Here is a 19,094-nt window from a genome sequence, read left to right as displayed (position 1 = left end):
CTATCTGGTGAGCTGGAGAGAAACTGTTGCAAATGCACAACTAAGTCCTTCTGTTGTACTTCTGAGTAACAAAAGCTCTTAAAATATGGATGTGGAGTAATTAGCTAAGTTGGATTTAGTTTTTGCAAATCTGCAACATCTGCCTGGAGACGGTTAGTCACTAAAGGCTAGTTTATACTCAGAAACTGTCACAGTTAATGCAGATATGCCCCCGCCCCTTCCGTAGATCCTCTGGTGCACCTATCCAAAATTGTATGTAACCACAGAGAATTTTGGAGGAGGCCTCTGATTGGTCAAATCTACATCCGCTCACTGCGACACACTGCTGCGGGAGGATAACCAGGCCTTCAGCGGCGCTAGAGTCCTCTGAATTGTTTTTAATTAAAAACTTTTTTATTGTTTTAGTCTATGAAAAGTACTAGAAATGTCAATATCGTGTCATCAGCACAAATGTTCTTAATATTCATTCCTAATGTTTTTAATTCTTCAGGCATCACTGTCTAATGCTGTGCTTTTCTGTGGTCGTCCCTTCTCTCTCTGCAGTTTCCTCAGCTTCCGTCTGCTGGGCAGCGCCCTGCCTCTGCTCTCCTTATCCCAGCTACAGGAGGTTTTATCCGGAGAGGTGATGTTGCACTACGGTGAACATGTAGTTTCAGCTCAGGTCAGTTTCCCCCCAGCCCCTGCTGTGCAGGTTGCAATTTTCCTTATGAAGTAAATGAACTGTATGCTCTAACGTTATGTGGAAAAAGACATGAACATTCTGTTTAAGACTGAAGCCAGCTATTAATCTGTACATTCTCTGCTTAAAATCTATAGAAAATGTCTGGGCTTTGATGTACTACAAAATAACTTGAACATTGTGGACATTCTATATGAAATTCTTGAGTTTTAATGTGGGAAATGTAGGAAAAGCTGAGGTTTCACATAAACCAAACTATGATGTTATAAACAGGATGCTAATTCTGAAATGGCTCTTCATTGCTAGCAGAGAAGTAAAATCTGTCTATTAGCACATAAGCTAATAATACAATTATCTATAAAGATGCTCATCACCTATTTCATAATTGGTAACAAGTTAACTTAAGGTGACGGAGCTAAAAGTTTTATAGGCAATAACGAGGACTTTGCTAGCGGCTAGCTAGCTCAAGTGGTAAGTCAGCTGACTTGCACACAGGAGGCCCTGGGTTTGAATCCCTGCTGGGGGGGGGAATGAGCTCCCAGTGTGGGCCCTTAGGCAAGACCCTTTACACTAATGCCTTCTTTGTAAGTTGCTGTGGATAAAAGCATCTGCTAAATGCATAAAACTTTGGCTTTAAACAGCGAACATTATCTATAATGCTTCAGCATTGTAGCATGTAGCTAGCTCATATGCTACATTAGCTAAATGTTTTCAAAAAGAAGCTTATTTTGAAATATAAACAAAGCCAGATTTTCCACCAATTGCTGAGCAATTACAGGGTTTCTGCAAGTCATTAAAATCATTAAAAGTAATTAAATTTTTATTTTTGAAATTAAGGCCTTAATTGGCATTAAAACTCATTAAATATGATTATCGTGGCATTTAAAATGCCTTATTTAAAAAAAAAAGTTTATTAAAACAATTTCATCAGCTACATTGCAATATATTTGCGCTGAACTGCTTCTGGTTGTTCATAAAGCCGTCTGTGCGGGAAAGAAGCTCAAGGCAGAGAAAAAGCTAGAAAATGTGAAATTGTACATTTCCACAAAACTGGCTAGAAAACGAGGAATTCAGGACATGGCTGCAGCCTGTCGAGGGTAAAGATGACGAAAGATTTTGCCGTGTATATACGAGAGTCATGAGTACTTGTTGATGTCATTAAAATTATTTCTAAGAGCATTAAAAAGCATTAAATAAGAGTTACTCATTCCTGTATAAACCCTGAATTAAAACATTCACACTCTTGTGTCTCAAAAAAACTACAAAATGGTCTTTGAAGAACTATTTGTTAAAACATAGACAGGAAGCTATGAAACTACAAACAGAATCAAAGAACTTAATGGTGATCTAAGGTTGTTGCACAGAAAAATGGCACATATATTTATTAATCCTAGTAGAAAAAGGTTTTGATTAGCTGTCATGCCGACTTTTTAAAAGAAAGTATTTTGTATAAACCAATTTTGTATAAACCAATTATCACCTGGAAACCATGTTTTTTGAAATTACCTTTATTTTAAAATAGATAAAAAGAAATGAACATAATTTGAATTATTTAGATTGAAACTATGTGAATGATTCAATTCAATAACTTCTGTCATTTTAGCTATAATAGAGACTGAACATGTTTTAACTTGTTCAGTCAGGGTTTTATTGATTTTTATTGACACATTTCTGTTAAAAGAACAAAACAACTTTTTGATAATTAGAATCTATGGTTTCACTACCTCAGAAACCAGACCGCTTTAAATTGGCGCCGGAGATGGATGCCTACGTGTCTGACTTTCTGCAAGGCTGTAAGGACTCTGAAAAACAGCTGGCTGTCATGGTGAGATTCTCCTCTCTGACCAACAATGGCTACCCAGTGGTGCCGTCGGTGTGGAGGGTGGTGCAGCACCTGGAGCCTGCGGCTCTGCAGAGCTACGTGGACTGGCTCAAAGAGATGTTCCTGCAGCCTCGGACCGACCAGTTGCTTGACTTCAGCACCCGCAAGCAGAAAGACAAGCAAGACACCAAAGAGCAGTGAGTTTTACCCTAAAGGAGATTAATTGGATCAAATATCTCTTCTTGTGTTGACCATGTTGTTATCTCGCTCAGAAAAGAAAGCCCAATATTCCGCCTGAGGAGGTGGATTGTCGCCCGCCTCGCTTCAATTATTGACAACCAATACGTGAAAAAGACGGAGGAGCTTTGCATGGACGTGGCCAGGTGACACCAGCTTCTTAGCCAGATGCATTAAGGTCCTCTGTGGGTGTGAAGAGAAGTCTGAATTTGTGTTCTTTTGTCTCTTGTCCAGATTAATTTTTTCCATGCTTTCTTTACCACTAAGAAAGCTCCCGCCTCCAACATCGCAGAGACAAGCGGGAAACTTTCCGTCCCACTGGACGATAAAACCAGAGCAGCGCTTGTGAATTCATTCTTTGGGTGAGAAACACTTTTTTGCATTTTAGCAGAATAAAATGGCATTTCTTTATTTCAGTATTATATATATATATATATATATATATATATATATATATATATATATATATATATATATATATATATATATATATATATATAACATCTCTGAAGACGCCACACATCCTGGACACTACTTAAACTGTTATGTTTAGTCCTTTTTTTCATTACAAATTCATATAAATGTCAAAATAATGGTAATAGACTCTGTTGAAACATAACTTGAACAAGAAACTGTTGTGTAATAATGGGTAAAATCTCCATAGAAAGTTAATAACTGCCATAATTTTCCCTGAAAAAAACCAAACGGAAGAAGAAAACTACAAACTGTTTGTGCCAACGAATGAGACTGGCCGTTTTTTTTGAGTATCAATCATTGGACAAGATTTCTGACCAGAGTAACTAGAGAGACATTAATGGCAAATTTCCAAATTTGAATAAATGGAAGCGTTAAGGCTTTCCTTTCATTTAAAGGTTTAGTGGAGGATGTTTTTTTTTCTGGGTGGAGCATAAAAATAAGTGGTCCTCCTAACTGCCAATCATTCTGGTGATATGTTTACGTCTACGGCCGTCCTACTTGCTCGTCACCATTTTCACATACCGGTGGTGAGTCTGACATAGAGGGAAAATTGCAAATCTTTATTTGGAAAGTAAGCTTGTATGAGTGATGCAAAGAGGAACTTTTAACCAGAGCGTGCACGAGGAGAAATGGGCTCGTGCATGGTCTCATACATGTTTAATAGCCGGTCCCTGTCAGGGGTGGTTACAGCGTTGTCCATGTGAATTTTGGTGGGTCTTTTCAAAAATTCCCAAAATCCTCCACCATACCTTTATTATAAGATTATAAAATGGTTATCAGCCTCAAGCTGATGATATTTTTTACTTGGAAAAAAATAATAGCTAAAAAAATGACACGTTAGGCTTCTGGGGAAGAAGACAGGAGATAGAAAAATCCATTATCTATGAAAAGTTACATAAAAAGTTCAAAATTTCAAATAACAATTTAAAGAAACAAAAGTGGATGGACATGAAGTGGAAATAAATCGATTCAACTTCTTTCTTATGAGATATGTTGGCAAAGTGCAAGTGTAACTGAGCAAATTGAAGACAAAAAATTAACAAGCAAGGAATAGAGTAAAAAACTAAAAGTCAATGAAAAGTTTTCTTAAATCTCTCCAAAGACTAAGAAATGTGATGTCCTCAGGAGAAGAGTGCAGAGGAATGACAAGGTTACATTTTAGGAGTATCTAATGAATAAATCCTTAAATCTACATTGTTTTTCATTGCTGTAAGATACAAACTCACTGGGTGAAATCGGAGCACCACATAAATCATTTTTACACCCCAATTAAAATAACATGCAGCCCACTGCATGCTCTGCCCCTCCCCTCCCCACAATGGGTTATACCAATTTTAACCTGAGCGAGGGGACTAAGGGATGCCTATAAAGCAAGCTCCTGAAATCTCTCGAGCTCCCTCTCTATATTTATACTGTTCTCTATGATTTGTACTATTCTCATCTCACATTTGTTTATCTATCGATTAAAATCTATCCAGCCAGCTAAGCCTTCTTTGTTAAATATCCTCCTTTTGCTGTCAGTTTTGAGCTGTTAGTAACAAGGGTAGGATATGCAGCAGGTGACCTTAAATAATGTATAGAAGTTAAAACAATCCTGCAGAAAAAGCAGAAACATGATCATTTCCAAAGAAAGTAGGTGTTCATCCTCCCGTGTCCCTGGCTGCCTTCTGTCCTCCATCCAGACTCCTCCTGTCCATGCGCCACATGCAGCTCAGTGATGACAGCACGGCCGTCAATCAGAAGCGATCGCTCGGTGTTGCCGCGGACGGCACCATGTGGATCGAGCACCTGGCCCAGTACGCCCAGCTCCTGCTCAGCCATCCCAAAAACGTCCAAAAGGTCCAACCATTCAGTGGCGAGCAGAAACAGGCCTGGGAGGGGTAGGACAGAGCAGAAGTTTGCAGTTTTAAACATGTCTGGTGTCTTAACAGGTTAAGGAAAATGTTTTGTTTGTTTGTTGGCAGCATGCTGGAGTCTGTGGCAAATATGAAGAAAAAGTCCAAAAAAGGCTGGACAGCAGAAAGCGGAGCGTTCCAGCAGCTCTTCCTGCTGGTCGGCATGCACCTCTTCAAGGTCATAGCAGCTGGTGGATGCTCACTGCAGCTTTGCTCTGAATTGAGTCCAGATGTTTTATTCAAAGTTTTCTGTCCTACAGGCTCCAGATGAGCTGCTGGACATTATGAAGGACCTGCAGAGCTGCATGGACAAAGCCCAGGAAAAAAACACCAAGAAGAAGAAACAACAAGGTGAGGCTTTGTAACTGATGCTTCTTTTTTCTTCGTCAGCTGTGTCCATTAAGTAAAGATACTTAAAGGTATAGTGGAGGATGTTTTTTTTTTGTTTGTTTTTTTTTTCCGGATGGATCATTTAAATAAGTGGTCCTTCTAATTGTCAATCATTCTGGCGATATTTTTACATAAGGCCGTCCTACGTGCTCGTCATTTTCACTTACCAATGATGAGTCTGACATAGTGGAAAATTTGCAAATCTTCTTTTAGAAAGTATGCTTGTATAAATGATGCAAACAGCAACTTTCAACCAAAGCGTGCACGAGGAGAAATGCGCTCTCGCATGCGTTTAATAGGCGTTCCGTCTCAGGGGCGGGTACAAGTTGTGCATGTGCATTTTTTTGTTTTTTAATTGGAGAGGGAGTGTCTTTTCAAAAATTCATGGAAATTCTCCACTATACCTTTTATGTAAAAGGATGTAACTCTAAAATGTAACATGAACGTCCTGCAACCACAGAGCAGCCAGAGGAGCCAGAGTGGGTGGAGGTGATGGTGGACATTCTGCTGTCCCTGCTGTCCCAGCAGAGCCGACACATCAGGAAGGTCTGCAGGACGGTCTTCGCCTCCATCTGCCCCCATGTCACTGCAGCAGCCCTCACCGCCATCTTGGATGTGAGTGATGACTCCATACTGCATCTTAAACACTAAATATGAAGGAATAAACATGGTTTGAGTAATTTAACATTTTGTTTTGGATATTCCTTTCCATCACTCCTAGCTGAAGGCATACTACTTTTTTTTTATTTGTCAATTGTTTTTTTTGTTTGTTTGAAGTAATGGTGTCTCTAAATTGTGTAAAACTATTACCAGAGTCACCAAGTCTGTATTTTCTGGACCAAAAACAAAGCCTCGTTGCTCCACTCTATAAAGCTTCGAACTCAATGTTATTTCAGACATCTTGAAAAAGCTTCCTGGATGGGAGGTGAAACATCTTCAAACTTTGAAACAACATCCGGTCGATTGTTTTCTAACTTTTTTGAATCACTATGACCTGGATTACTGAGAATCTTCAGCAGCATTAGGCTAATGTCATTTCAGTCACTAGCTTAATGGGACCAGCAAGGTCTGGTAGGCTGATTGAAGTCATAAAAGATGGTGTGCACAGAGGCTTAAGACTTTTTCTTTTCTTTTTTTTTCAACTGTTGTTTGGCAGCTCTGGAGTTTCCCGAACCCAGCCAATCAATATTTTTACATTTGTATCAAGAATTGTTTTATTGCAGTATCACGTTTCACCACTAGATGTCTACTTTCTCCTGGTCAAAACGGTGGCATAAAGTTTATTTCCGATTAGGAAAAACCTGATCACCTGTGTTTGTGAAAACATTTTGGACGATTATGTCACAGGTCTTGGACCCAGACAAGGAGGACGAGGAAGACGGTGCTGTAATCGTCACTGATGATGGAGACAAAACACAAAAGGATGATGAGGATGATGATGATGTGGAGGAAGAGGAGGAGGAGGAAGAAGATGAAGATATGGAGGTTACAGATGATCTGTCTTTACATTTTAATTTGTAGTGAAAATTTTAGACGCTTTGTTTAAAAAAATGTTTGTTTTCAGGATGACGAGTCAGAAGATGATTCTGATGAGGAGGAAGCGATGGAGGACGAGGAAGATGGTGAAGAGATGGAGGAGGGAGAAGTGGATCAAAATTTCCGCCTGGAGCTGATGAAGGTTCTTCAGCAACAGAATGCTCTGGTGTGTGATCCGCTCAGCGGCTCCTGGTTTCACTCTACCATAAATAAAGAGTTTGAACTGTGGCCTCTAAAGCATTTAGCTTGTTTTAGTAATGATATACCGGCTTGTCTAGGCTACTGAGGAGGACGCCAGCAGTGATGAAGACCTGGATGATGATGCCATGATGAAGCTGGATCAGAGCCTGTCGGCGCTGTTCTCTGAGCAGAAGAAGAAGATTCAGGCAAAGAGAGATGAGAAGACAAATTTCCAGAAGGAACGGGCTCTGGTTCGAGACTTTAAGATAAAGGTGACTGACATCCAGGGGTCAATAAACTATGCCTCGGCAGCCTGGTAGAAGTTCACTAAGAAGTAAAAACATGTCTTTATTAGTTTTAACTTGTCATTTTCAGGTGTTGGACCTCATTGAGGTGTTTGTGGCCCGGCAGGCCCGCAGCCCCCTCATTCTAGGATTAGTGGAGCCTCTGCTCAACATCGTCGACAGAGGAATGAGCTCTGGGAGCGACCAGCAGGAGCAGGACTTCCTCAGGAGGGCCGCAGATATCTTAGAGTAGGAATCAACTCACCCTTTTTAACCATATGTCTGTTTTCTCCTTCTGTTTACTTTCTTTTATTTTTTACATTTAGTTGTTTAAAGGTTTTACTTTATAAATGATCTGTTTTCCATTGGTCTAAATTCAATCACGCTGTAGTTCAGTTCATGCAAATGTCAAAGGCTGTTTATAGGATTCGAAGGATATGTTTGAAATCCTTCCTTTCATTTCTCCATCCATTCTTTTATCCAGGTCTGCATTCATCCATCCATCCATTCATTGCTCATTCATAAATACCTCCATCTTTTTACACATGTGCCCTACAAGCCATACATTCTTTAGTCCATATGTCAGTCCAGATTTTCATCTGTCCACCTGCTGTCCATCTATCCAGTCATCCACGTGTCCGAAAATGTAAAAACTGAAAACATAGATGAATGCAGATAAAGATGGGTGAATTTTAACAGTAAAAATCATCAGAAAAAAAGAAGACTATTGGTTGTGACGGAAATCACAACATTAAGAATGTTGGCCTTATGAGAAGGAATTAAATAGTATGATGGAAGATACGGGTTTAAAACAGGGTAAAGTCATTTTTTATGAAGAACGTTGCATTTCTTTACATAATGCTAAATTCCCGGGCCTTTTAGATCCAGATCATATTTGTTGGTCAAAGCAGCTCAAAATGGAAACATTTAAATGAAAAAGGCACTTCCCTGATCTTTTATTTTAAAACCTTTAACTTTTCCTTAGTGTTTGGTGCAATATTCTCTTTATTTTTTATTTAAAGGAACCAACTGTGCAGGTCCAAAGTTTACTGCAGGACCGCTGGTGACAGGCAGGGGGAGCTCCACGACCTGCTGGACAAACTGATGAGTAAAGCCAAGAAGCTGTCGGACTCCTCTGTGTGTCTCTATTACTTCAGGTATGAGTTTGCGGTTTGAAGATGGGACTAAGCAGAAAATGATGCTGAACCTTCTCCCTCGCTTCTGTGTTTGTGAACGCTCCGCTAATGACGACCCCTTAAGGGGACAGCAGAGCTCACTGATAGAGACATAAAGTAGATTTTTCTACCTGATAGTGTGAATTTGTTGCTGATGTTGTGTTTCCCTTCAGCGCTTCTCTTTATGTGGTGAAAATGCTGCGTGGAGCTTTACCTGCTGAGACCAAAGAAGAGCCGACAGCTGACGGAGCAGCAGCGGCAGCAGTAAATGATGTATGTTTGCACACTTTGACCTGGTTCACGGTTTGATTTTTAGTTGCCGTGACTTTTCTCCCTCTAGGAGAGCTTAGTTTGTTGGACAGGAGGAAGAGATGCTTCTTTGTCTAACTCTATGTGAAACAGGTCACCCTTAACTCAAACAGGTTTACCTGGCAGCAAGTGTTTAGGTCTGTTTCTTTATTGTCAGGAATTGCTCTAGATTTGTCCTTCATTTCTTGGCACATATATTTTTATGTAATTTGTATATACAGTTGCCTTTTTTCTAGTTTTCTTAGTCCTAATAACAATACATAATTTCGTCCCATGCATATTTTATCCTGTAAGTGAGCAGAGCAGTGGAAAATGCTATGAGTCTCAGGACAGTCAGGCTACTATAAAAAAAATTAATAAAGCAAGTATTTAAATAACAGTGTGAAGGATATTTAGAGCCCTTGTCTTACCTTTTAGATAAATAGATTTTTTAGAAATTTTAAAGCCTTTAAGGCTGAAACAATTAATTGGATTACCGGTAATCATAGTTAATCAATTATCGAAATAATCGTCAACTAATGTAGTAATCGTTAAGTGGAGACTCTAAAACATTCCTTTAGCTGACCGAGAAACCCACTTAGAGCAGTAATTATACCAAGATTGTATAAAATAAAATAAAAATTTGCATTTAAGATATAAAACTTTTTCGTCTGTGCTTGTTCCAGAACTCTTTAAACATTTTAGTTTCACCTGGTTTAATTTAATAAGAAAAAAATCTTCTTTAAGGAACCTTTTGCTAGTTTTATCCCTAAAAGCAAACCAATTGCACAATTATCACCCAGTTAGTGGATAGGCTTACAGTTTAACATGTCATAAAGTTAGAGCATACAGTCATCTCTGCTCAGTCTTTGGACTTTTTTTTATTTTTTACCCTACATGTTCCCATATAAAGCTTTGGTTCTGGTTATAATCCTATTTAAAGATTTTGAGATCCTTTATTGTTTCCATCATGCTGTGCATTCTTGCAAGGTTTCCAGGGACTCTGACTCAGAAACAGCCCAACAGCATCACACATCCTCCACCATATTTAACAGTCTAAATAAAAAGGTGTTACCCACCTAACCCAGCTGTTAGTTACTGTTAGATTCTGCTAAGCTTCACGTTTACATTTGGGAAGGTGGTGAAGGAAAAGGCGTCAATTCATCTTGCTGTCATTATTATTTGCTAAAGTTCTCCAACGAGGAAATGTCAGCGTGTCTTTTAACCTCTGCTGACAGGGGTGTTTATCTTTTAAGATCAACTCATCCAGCCTCATATTTCTCAACATGCTCTGGATGTAGATTAGTTTTGCGAATATCTGTTTTCTTGGAGCTACTTGGCGAATTTCATTTACTTAAATAACATGTTTTATTGTCTTAAACAGTTTTAAGGGCAGCTCATAGAGTTTGGTTTCATATTTACACCCCAAGGAAACTGAATCAGATTTATTTTACGCTGAGAAACTTGTTAATTTTACTTTATCTTTATGCGAAGCAGTCTGGAGCTCCTGGTGATTTTATAGAAACACATTCATTCTTAAAATGACTTTTCTTTATTCCGCCATTGGATAAATGTACCCTTCCTAAATCTTTGGTGTAATTATGCAAATGTAATAAAAGAATAATTTGTTTTAGGCTTATACGCATTTTATCTGGAGTGGAGGCAATAAATGTGGCGAATGCTTTATATAACTAACTGATTTTTATTTCATTTTTTAGTCTCAACTCAATATAAACTTTATTATTGAGAATGGAAATATAGTTGAATACACAGAGCTCCCCCACTCTCTTACAAGCACACACACACATTTTCAGAGTGAATTCACACCTGAAGGATGAAGCTGTTGTCAGATGTTTTCAGAAAGTGTTTGAAAATAATTGAAAAGAATCTCATGAATTAAGACCCAGACATCTTTCAAGCGTTAAAAGAAAAATGATCTATTGTTTAGAGATGGTTTATTATAAGTCGTAGCTGTCAGCTTTTATTTTCAAAGGTTTTGAAGTAAACTGCTTCCACAATAAAGCAGATGTGAAAGTATTATTATTATTAGATAATTAACATTTAACTAGATTTTTTTCCTTTAAAATAAAGTGGCTGCATTATTCAGGAATATTTTCAGAAAGTTGATTTCTTTTCAAAAAGCAAAAGCCCTCTGGACTATTTACACCCAGACTATACTTTTCTATTCATTTTATGTCTTGGCCATATAACCAAAACGATACAAAATGATAAAGACTTGTCAAGGAGACGATCATTTGAACCTTTTAATGAGGATGCAAGTTTTAGTATTCTTGGAAAGTTTAGTGAAAGGAAAAAGAAATTGTTTTGGGAACAGAGTTTGTATCCATGACACGAACTTGGGTGTTTAACCTCCTAGGGAGAGTTTAGTGGTCTGAATTTATCTTTAAGATTAAATAAAATGTTCTATTGGGGGGAAAATGTTCTCCGTCTGGAAGCTTTTTAATGATCTTGGAATTTGTTGAGAGTCACCTGCAGCTCAGGGAATCTGCACAGATTTTGCTAAACATCTGCTACACCGAAAAATCTCATTTACAGGCAAGAACAGGTTTGAAAGGGAAGACGTTTCAGTGACAGAAACAAGATGGTTAGTGTACAGCAGAGAAACAGAGCAGAGCAGCACATCTGATGGGTTTTTTTTTCCTGCTGTCATTTTATCTCGTTATAAGAGAGAAGTGAGCCAGCAGGAGGAATTTCAGGACTCAAAAGCTGTAAAAAATGAATATAACATGTCATCATTTGAAGTATTTTGGGGGTTTTTTCTACCAAGTTGTCAGAAAGGAAGTCTGAATCCTTATCGTTGTCTCATCTTATGTTTGACTACAGCCGAAGTTTATGGGGAATGTGGATGTGGATCGAGTGTCGAGCCTCTTCAGAGAGGCGCTGGTCTCCTTTATGAGCAGAAGGAAAAGCCCACTGACCTCTCAGATGTTCTCTGACCTGTTCACCAGATTCCCCGTAAGTCCATGCGTAGATCTGTAGTTGCCATCGATTAATGACCTCTGATATCGATGATCTATAGGTTTTATGTCTGAGCCGTCTGTGATCATTTCTGCAGGTTTTATGTGTGAATCTCTTGGATACAGCTGTGCAGCACATCACCGCAGGAGTCCGAGAGCATCAGCAGGTAAAATACTTCCACCGTATGTCTCCAAGCAGGAAGTGAGAGAAGCTGATCATTGATACAGTATGAACCCGCTGAAAGTGTTCCTTCCTGTTTCACATATAGAGCTGAATTCATTTAACAAATGGGATCACAAGAAAGATAGCTCTGCAGGGTAATTAAACATTTAGGCTCATCAATCATTGTACAATATGGCTGTAACCTTTAGAGGACAATTCAGTACTTATCCCACTAAAACACTAGTCTATAAATGTTTGTTTTGGCTTTGCAGATTGGTAAAGAGCAGCTGCATCTCTTAGCAAGGGTTTACACTTTGACCTTTTTGTTCAACTATTGTAGAGGTGCTTCTACCTCACAGCGTTCCTAAAATGTTTCACAATGAATTTCAAGATTTTTCCGTGCCAAACTGGCAGGGGTGTCTATTCCAACTGTTTAAAGAATAAAATAATTTTGTGACGGGATTCTGTTTCTTCGTTGTCAGGATCTAACCTTGCGAAGCATCTGCATTGTTCTAAGATCTGAGTTTTTAGTCTCACAGCAAATCCGTTTTAGGAAAACTCCCCCTAATACGTTCATCTCATAACAACCAGCAAGTCGGACCAATGACTTGCCAGCAGTGTTTTTTAGGGCGGGACATGTAGGAATAACGACAGAGAGAAGGGCCTGGAGGAGTCACCTGTTGATGCCACAAGTGACTCAGTTTTAGCTAAAATAGCTACAATTTCTCATTTAAAAAAAAGAGGACAGAGAAGCACTTTGTGCATTTGTAGATGGGAAAGATGTCTGTGTGTGTGTGTTTTTGTCTGTTGGTGGCTCTCATGGACGCCGAAGTCTGAAACGTTACGATTCGCTGAAAGCGTATTATGGTTTGCAGGTACTAGCTGGCACCAGTGTTAATTTTGTCAGCTTTTTTTTAGTTCAGTCTTAGTCACAAGAACGAAAATCAATTTCAGTCTTAGTTTCAATTTAGTCATTATAGTCTTGGCCTCCACCGGCATCGGCGGCATCGGCAATCATTATCATGCAGGTTGTTTTGTTGTCCTTAGTGTTGTAAACGAAATGGCTCCATACATCCAGGCGTTGTTTTCACCCAGCTCCTCCAACAAACCGTACACTGGTATCCGAGCCCGACGCCATGAATGCGAAGTTGAGTTACAGGGTTTCTGCGGATCATTAAAAATCTTTAAAAGTCATTAAATTATTATTTTTTAAATTAAGGCCTTAATGGCATTAAAATTAATTTAATGTGATTATCATGGCATTTAAAATGCTTTATATAAAAAAACAAAAACATTTTGTCAAATATATCAGATTTAACTGGTTCCACGTGTTTGCACACAACTGCTCCTGGTTGATCCTAAAGACATATGTTCGGAACAGAAGCTCGAGGCACAGAAAAAGCTAGAGAATGGGAAAATGCAAATCTTAACATAAGTGGCTGGAAAACGAAAAATTCGGGACATGGCTGCAGCCTTTCAATGGTAAAGATTACGAAGGATTTGGCCGTGTATATATATATAAAAGAGCATTAAAAAGCATTAAATTAGAGTTCCTCCTTCTTGTATTAACCCTGAGTTAGCTACGGTTAACTACCGGTACTACCAGTGATTCTAGTCGAGTATAAGGCACTGTGGGACAGGCGCTGTGTAGGGACAAAAAAGGCAACAACAACCCATTATCTTCTATGCAGTTCAAGAAACACTTATATTAACAAATACAAATTACAAATTTTTTAATGTCCATTCGTCCATGGCTTGTAAATTTCGTTTGGTCTTAGTCACGTTAACGAAAATAATGTTTTATTCTGGTCATATTTTTATTTTTGTGCGTCATCGTCTCATCATCGTCATGGGAAAAAGGGGCGTTAAAGAAATATTTCCGTCGTCATCCTGGTTGACGACATCAACACTGGCTGGCACGTCAACCATTCAGCTCGAAGTATTGTACTAAATGTCTCTCCTTTTCACGGACAGACTGAACAGCAGCCATCCCAAACTGATAACGTAGAACTGAGCTCAGTTCTACAAGTATCCATCTGGCTACTGTTAGTTTAGATTGGATCAATTGTTTAGATAGAAAGTCGAGTATTGTATTTTCTAAAAAAAAATGCAATTTTGCAAAAATGTAATCAAATTCCAGAACTTTGTAAATTATATACAAACATTTTTCCCCAATTCAAATTAAGTTATTATTTAATCATTCAAAATTAAATACAAAGACTTACGAAGTTTAACCATAACAAACCTCCCATTAAAATGTTGGCATCCATCATCAACTTTCATACAAATTGGACACTGGATGAACTTTCTTCACAATCACTTCCCTTCAATGTTTTCTTGCTGTAATATTTTGGTTAAATGTTCAAAGTTGATATTTTTTTCCCTTTGATTCATACTGCTTGCTTCATGGGACTTATTTTGGATTTTAGGGCCAAGCTTGTGTGTTGGTGCTGCGGGCGATGCAGAACGGAGATGTGAAGAAGATCCTGAGCGCTGATGAGTGGACGCTCCTCTGTGAGAAAGTTTTGAAGCAGCTGGCTTTGGTAAGTAGAACGTTTAATCACCAGTAAAACTCTGAAGGCTAATGGTAAACATGCAGTCTGGATGTCTAATGTCTGAAACCCCTCCCGTCCTCAGGAAGCACTCCATTTGTCAGCTTAGTTACCAGTTTTAACTCGTTTCAGAATTAGTTGAGCCTTAATTTGCTATTATTTAGAAATGCATTTAGGTAATTCTGATTTACTGATCAGACTGTCCCTCTACTCCCCACTCCCACACTCAAATCACCAACCAGCCGGGCCTTCCCCGGTTTAAATTCTGCCTGCCTCTGCTTGTGGAACTGATTGAAAGTCTTATTCATGCACACGCGGCTGCCGCTGCGCTCCGTGGCGCCACTTTGAGCAGAAATGTTCATTCAAATGCATGCTTCAAGCCTGTTTGCGTTCTAATTACATTAATCTCAAACCTTTATGAGATTGCATGGTGCAGTGATAAATGATAATTGGAGGCTCTGCTCCTCTCGCTGTCCTCCTTGCGTCCTCCAGAGAGCAGAGGGGGAAGACATGCGTAATTACATGCTTCTGTAAATCCTCCCAGAACGGCTCCACCTTCGCTGTCTTTGCTCCTGAAATAAAACACAAGAACATAACTCTCCTCTTCTGAAAACTGCCTTCTCTGCCCTTGATTATGGATCGTTTCTGACGTGTTCATCTTGAAATCAGGGTTTATACGACTTTAAGAATAAGCCTCTTAAAACATCTAAAAAGATCTACTGAAAAACAAAAAATATAGCTATTTAAATGGAGTTCAAGATTAGAAATACAATACCACTGTATAACATAATATCTGGGCATCATGATATTGGTGTCTGATATTAAATGTGGTGCAGGAAAATATCTCTTAATCAGAAAATCTCAAATTTTTCCTATTTGTGATTATTTTCACTATTTTCTTGTGAGAGTACCATCCAGATTTTATGAAAAATAAAGGAGGATTAATTAGCAATACACAATAAAATAAGCTTTTTGTGTGGTTGCTTCCTAGAAAATGCATTATGTACATATTTTGTTTTCCTGGGTTTCTCTTTTCACACAAGAATCCATTGAAAGAATTATTGTTTTTTCCGTTTCTTTTAATTATTGTTGTTCAGGAGTGCAAACGCTCTGCATACACATAAATGTTGAGCAAATTCTGAAAGTACTGCAAATATAAGCAAGCTCTGGAAACAGGACATAGACTTTAATACGAATTAATGTCTATGAAGCACGCACAAAATGAGAAAATGGTATTACTGTCCAGAGCACATATGGAGTTGGAAAATAGACTTCCTTTGAACCTTTTTTAAACACTTACCCTCCATCTGAAATGTGCAAACTAGATCCTTTCTGTTCCTAGCTCCTATCAGTAAACAGTAAGAATCCTATCCAGTGTGGGAAAGGAGTTCCTGACTGCTCTACTGAATCTGCACAGCCTTTAGCCTGCTGGACATCATTGTGCAATAGGAACAAACATGCCTACAGCCTCCAAGAAATAAAACTAGATAAAATAAAAGCTACAAATGTACGCAACTCTGTGAGGTGAGCTGTGCCATTTTATCCTTTAATGCACAGTAAGGGAACTGAATAACTCCTATGCTGCAGTAAGAAACAGCTGGAGGTCTCCATGCTAAATGAACTGTTGATAGCTTCCTCTTCCTACCTCCTTCCTTACTGCCAGCACTATTCAGACATCACCTTTTTTACTACTTTGGCTTAAATGTCCTCTCTTATTTGAACTGTTAAGATGGACCAATAATCTCTCTAAGCATCCAGTTTACGCCTTCGCTGAGTGTCTGACCCCAGATTTGTCTGAAACACTTCTGCTATTTGGGCTAGTGTGCAGATTTTCCTAACTTGCAGTCATTTTGGCCGCTTCCAGCATTCTCCCATTGCATTTGCTTTGTTTGTTAGCATAATTCATGCATTTGCAACTTTTATTTAGAGTTAGTTTGACTTTGCTGTCTATTTTCTGTGATCTACAGTATTTCCCTTTGTAGGTTTTTATGTGTTTTGTGAGTTTGTATGTTAGTCTGATGCTTGTATAATTGGTGCTTTTTGAATCTCCTGCATTTGAAGGACAAATCTTCAGCGTTAACATCTCCAGTCTGGAAGGTTTAATGCAGCTCTGTTCTTTCGGTAACTTACCTCCATGGTGGCGAAAGCTCCAGCTTGTCTTGGTCTTTTCCTCATCTGTTTTCTATCATTGACAACAAGAGACGGTAGCAAGACCCTTCAGTTATAATCCTTAGATATGAAGCACAGTTGATGGTGGCATAGTCAAAGTTCCAAGCTAGGGGCCTTACTTACCAATGTAGTTCCTCACAAAACTGAACTGTGTCTCTGGTGCCTGTTCACATGCAGACACTGATCAAGATCATATCGGAAACATGTTGAAGCCCATTTCCCTTAAAATATACAGCGGATTTCCCTAAAAACAGTGTGAATGTTTTTTTCTTTTTGTTCGTTTTAATTGTCAGGGCCAACGTAAATTTAAATGTAACCCACCTGTTTTGGTTTTCTAGAGTATTGGTCAGGTTGGCCAAGCTGAGAGCAAAGTGGCCAAAGAGAAGCTGGTTATAAACCTGGAGCTCTGTCAGTTTGTTGTGAAACACGTTCGTCAACAGGTATGTGGGCTCAGGTTTTCCAATTTAATCTGGAATCCTAATTTACAAATATATATATGTGTTAGTGCAGTCTGGACCAAGCTTTTTATCTTTCCTTTATGCGTAGAAACTGTCTGTGGATCTAGAGCCCCTGAAGAAGGTCCTACAGTCATTGATCAATAATGTCACATTCAAAAAGACTGGGAAACTGGAGGACACGTACTGGGCTGTGATGAAACATTTTGGAGTGATGTAAGTATGCAAGTTTCCTAAAAAAAGTTGGGTTCACTTTATAAAACTGTAGCCAAATCATTTAATTTAAACACGACTTTACTTATGTTCTGCTACCAGGAAGCCCAAGGTTGAAAAGGCGGAGCCAGACAAGGACGGCGAGCAGGAGGCTGCTCCCAAGAAGAAGAAAGGATTTCTGCCAGAAACAAAAAAACGTAAAAAGCGAAATAAACCTGTTCTAGAACCAGCGGGAGACAAGTCCGCCTCCTCCGGCAAACCAGGGGAGCAGAAGGGACAAGCGAAAAAGAAACAGGACAAGAAGGCTAAACAGAAACGACCTGCCGATGCCGCAAACGCTGCACAGTCCAACCCGGCCAAGAAGAGCAAAACACAACCTGACAGCAAAGCTGGCAAGAAGAAGAAGAAACCCAAGCAGAAGAAAAAAGGAGGGCAAATATAAGAGGGACTATTTAAACTTGGATGGAAAGCGATCCTTTTAAACGGCCGTTTATTTTTTACTTCTTTAGCTTTGAATGTTTAATGTTTAATCAGACATACTTAAGGAAAAAAAAAAGAATATATCTGTTTGGAGATCTTTTTTTTTCTAAAGACAGCTGTTGATTTAAAACAAAATGTCAGGAACAATAAAAATATATTTCTCAGCTCCCAGCTTGGCATTAATGATGAAAACAGTGATGCATCCCTTCACTAAGCTCCCTTGGCCTTGTTCACATACATCCATCCTCACTTGGATGTCTCTAAGGTAGAAAGCATCAGGATCCAATCGTGTTTATCTCCTTCAGCGGCTTTATTGGACATTTGGCCAATTCTAAGTAGCGGTGTGAATGCTAATGTGGCCCAGGACTCATTAACGAATCGCATGATTCATCCTCCTTCTAGCAGCAGCCTTTTTTTGCTCCTCTTTCACTGCCTTTCGAGTTTGACAGAGATGCAGAGGTGTGTGGTAAACTGAGCATTACATAATATGAATTATTAACGGCAGCAGGTAATGTTCTCATCTATTCACACTATACAGCTACATTTACAGCTGCAAGTTAGACGGGTTCAGTGACATTCACTCATAAATGACAAATTCAGAGCATGCCGGTTCAAGGTAGAACATATGAACAGAACATGGACTGGTTTTCAGACCCATCGTTTATAGGGTAGGGCTTTATTTGCATTGCAGGAAAAAGTATTTTTACTTTAAATATTTCCTTTCTGGGATACAGATCATCAAACTGATTCAGGCAAATAAAACATAAGTTGAATCAGCTTTGCTTCTCTCCTTTCACAAAACTTTCCCTTAAAACCTCTTTCCTTCCGGTTAATGAGAGTCTGGCTGCAGTGATCCCAATGATTGAGTGTGCTGTAAAATAACACTTCTCTATTAATGCAGCTTTTTAAAATTATAATCCTGATTTATTTAGATTTGAAGAGAAACTGAATAACAAGCTAATAAAGAAGGCCAGCTCTGGTCTGGGAACTCCTCTAGAACCTCTGGAGATTATTTCACAAAGAATAATTCTTCATTAAGTTAACATTATGGAAAACAGTGAGCCTCCTCTTCAGAAGATGTTTAAACAACAGTCTTCAGTCAGAGGCGTATCCAGATCTGG

General features: G+C 38.9%; 1 protein-coding gene across 1 annotated transcript in view; it reads left to right on the top strand.

The window, feature by feature from the left end:
• mybbp1a (MYB binding protein (P160) 1a) overlaps nt 1-18,110 on the top strand; it is a 22,240-nt gene extending 4,130 nt beyond the window's left edge. The window contains exons 8-27 of the mRNA XM_015383615.1: nt 544-661; nt 2,409-2,698; nt 2,774-2,886; nt 2,974-3,100; nt 4,898-5,095; nt 5,180-5,288; nt 5,371-5,461; nt 5,961-6,115; nt 6,848-6,985; nt 7,065-7,202; nt 7,315-7,488; nt 7,592-7,749; nt 8,523-8,657; nt 8,849-8,948; nt 11,808-11,939; nt 12,040-12,108; nt 14,534-14,647; nt 17,164-17,265; nt 17,372-17,496; nt 17,596-18,110. Of these exons, the coding sequence (XP_015239101.1) occupies nt 544-661; nt 2,409-2,698; nt 2,774-2,886; nt 2,974-3,100; nt 4,898-5,095; nt 5,180-5,288; nt 5,371-5,461; nt 5,961-6,115; nt 6,848-6,985; nt 7,065-7,202; nt 7,315-7,488; nt 7,592-7,749; nt 8,523-8,657; nt 8,849-8,948; nt 11,808-11,939; nt 12,040-12,108; nt 14,534-14,647; nt 17,164-17,265; nt 17,372-17,496; nt 17,596-17,935 (2,926 nt within the window). The 3' untranslated portion in view covers nt 17,936-18,110. The remainder of the gene's footprint in view (nt 1-543; nt 662-2,408; nt 2,699-2,773; nt 2,887-2,973; nt 3,101-4,897; nt 5,096-5,179; nt 5,289-5,370; nt 5,462-5,960; nt 6,116-6,847; nt 6,986-7,064; nt 7,203-7,314; nt 7,489-7,591; nt 7,750-8,522; nt 8,658-8,848; nt 8,949-11,807; nt 11,940-12,039; nt 12,109-14,533; nt 14,648-17,163; nt 17,266-17,371; nt 17,497-17,595) is intronic.
• Nucleotides 18,111-19,094: the final 984 nt, after the last annotated feature.

Source organism: Cyprinodon variegatus, unplaced genomic scaffold (assembly GCF_000732505.1).
Source record: "Cyprinodon variegatus isolate N-32 unplaced genomic scaffold, C_variegatus-1.0 Scaffold288, whole genome shotgun sequence".
Lineage (NCBI taxonomy): Eukaryota > Metazoa > Chordata > Actinopteri > Cyprinodontiformes > Cyprinodontidae > Cyprinodon > Cyprinodon variegatus.
The sequence above is the reverse complement of the archived record's forward strand: the minus strand, read 5'-3'. Positions and strand labels throughout refer to the sequence as shown.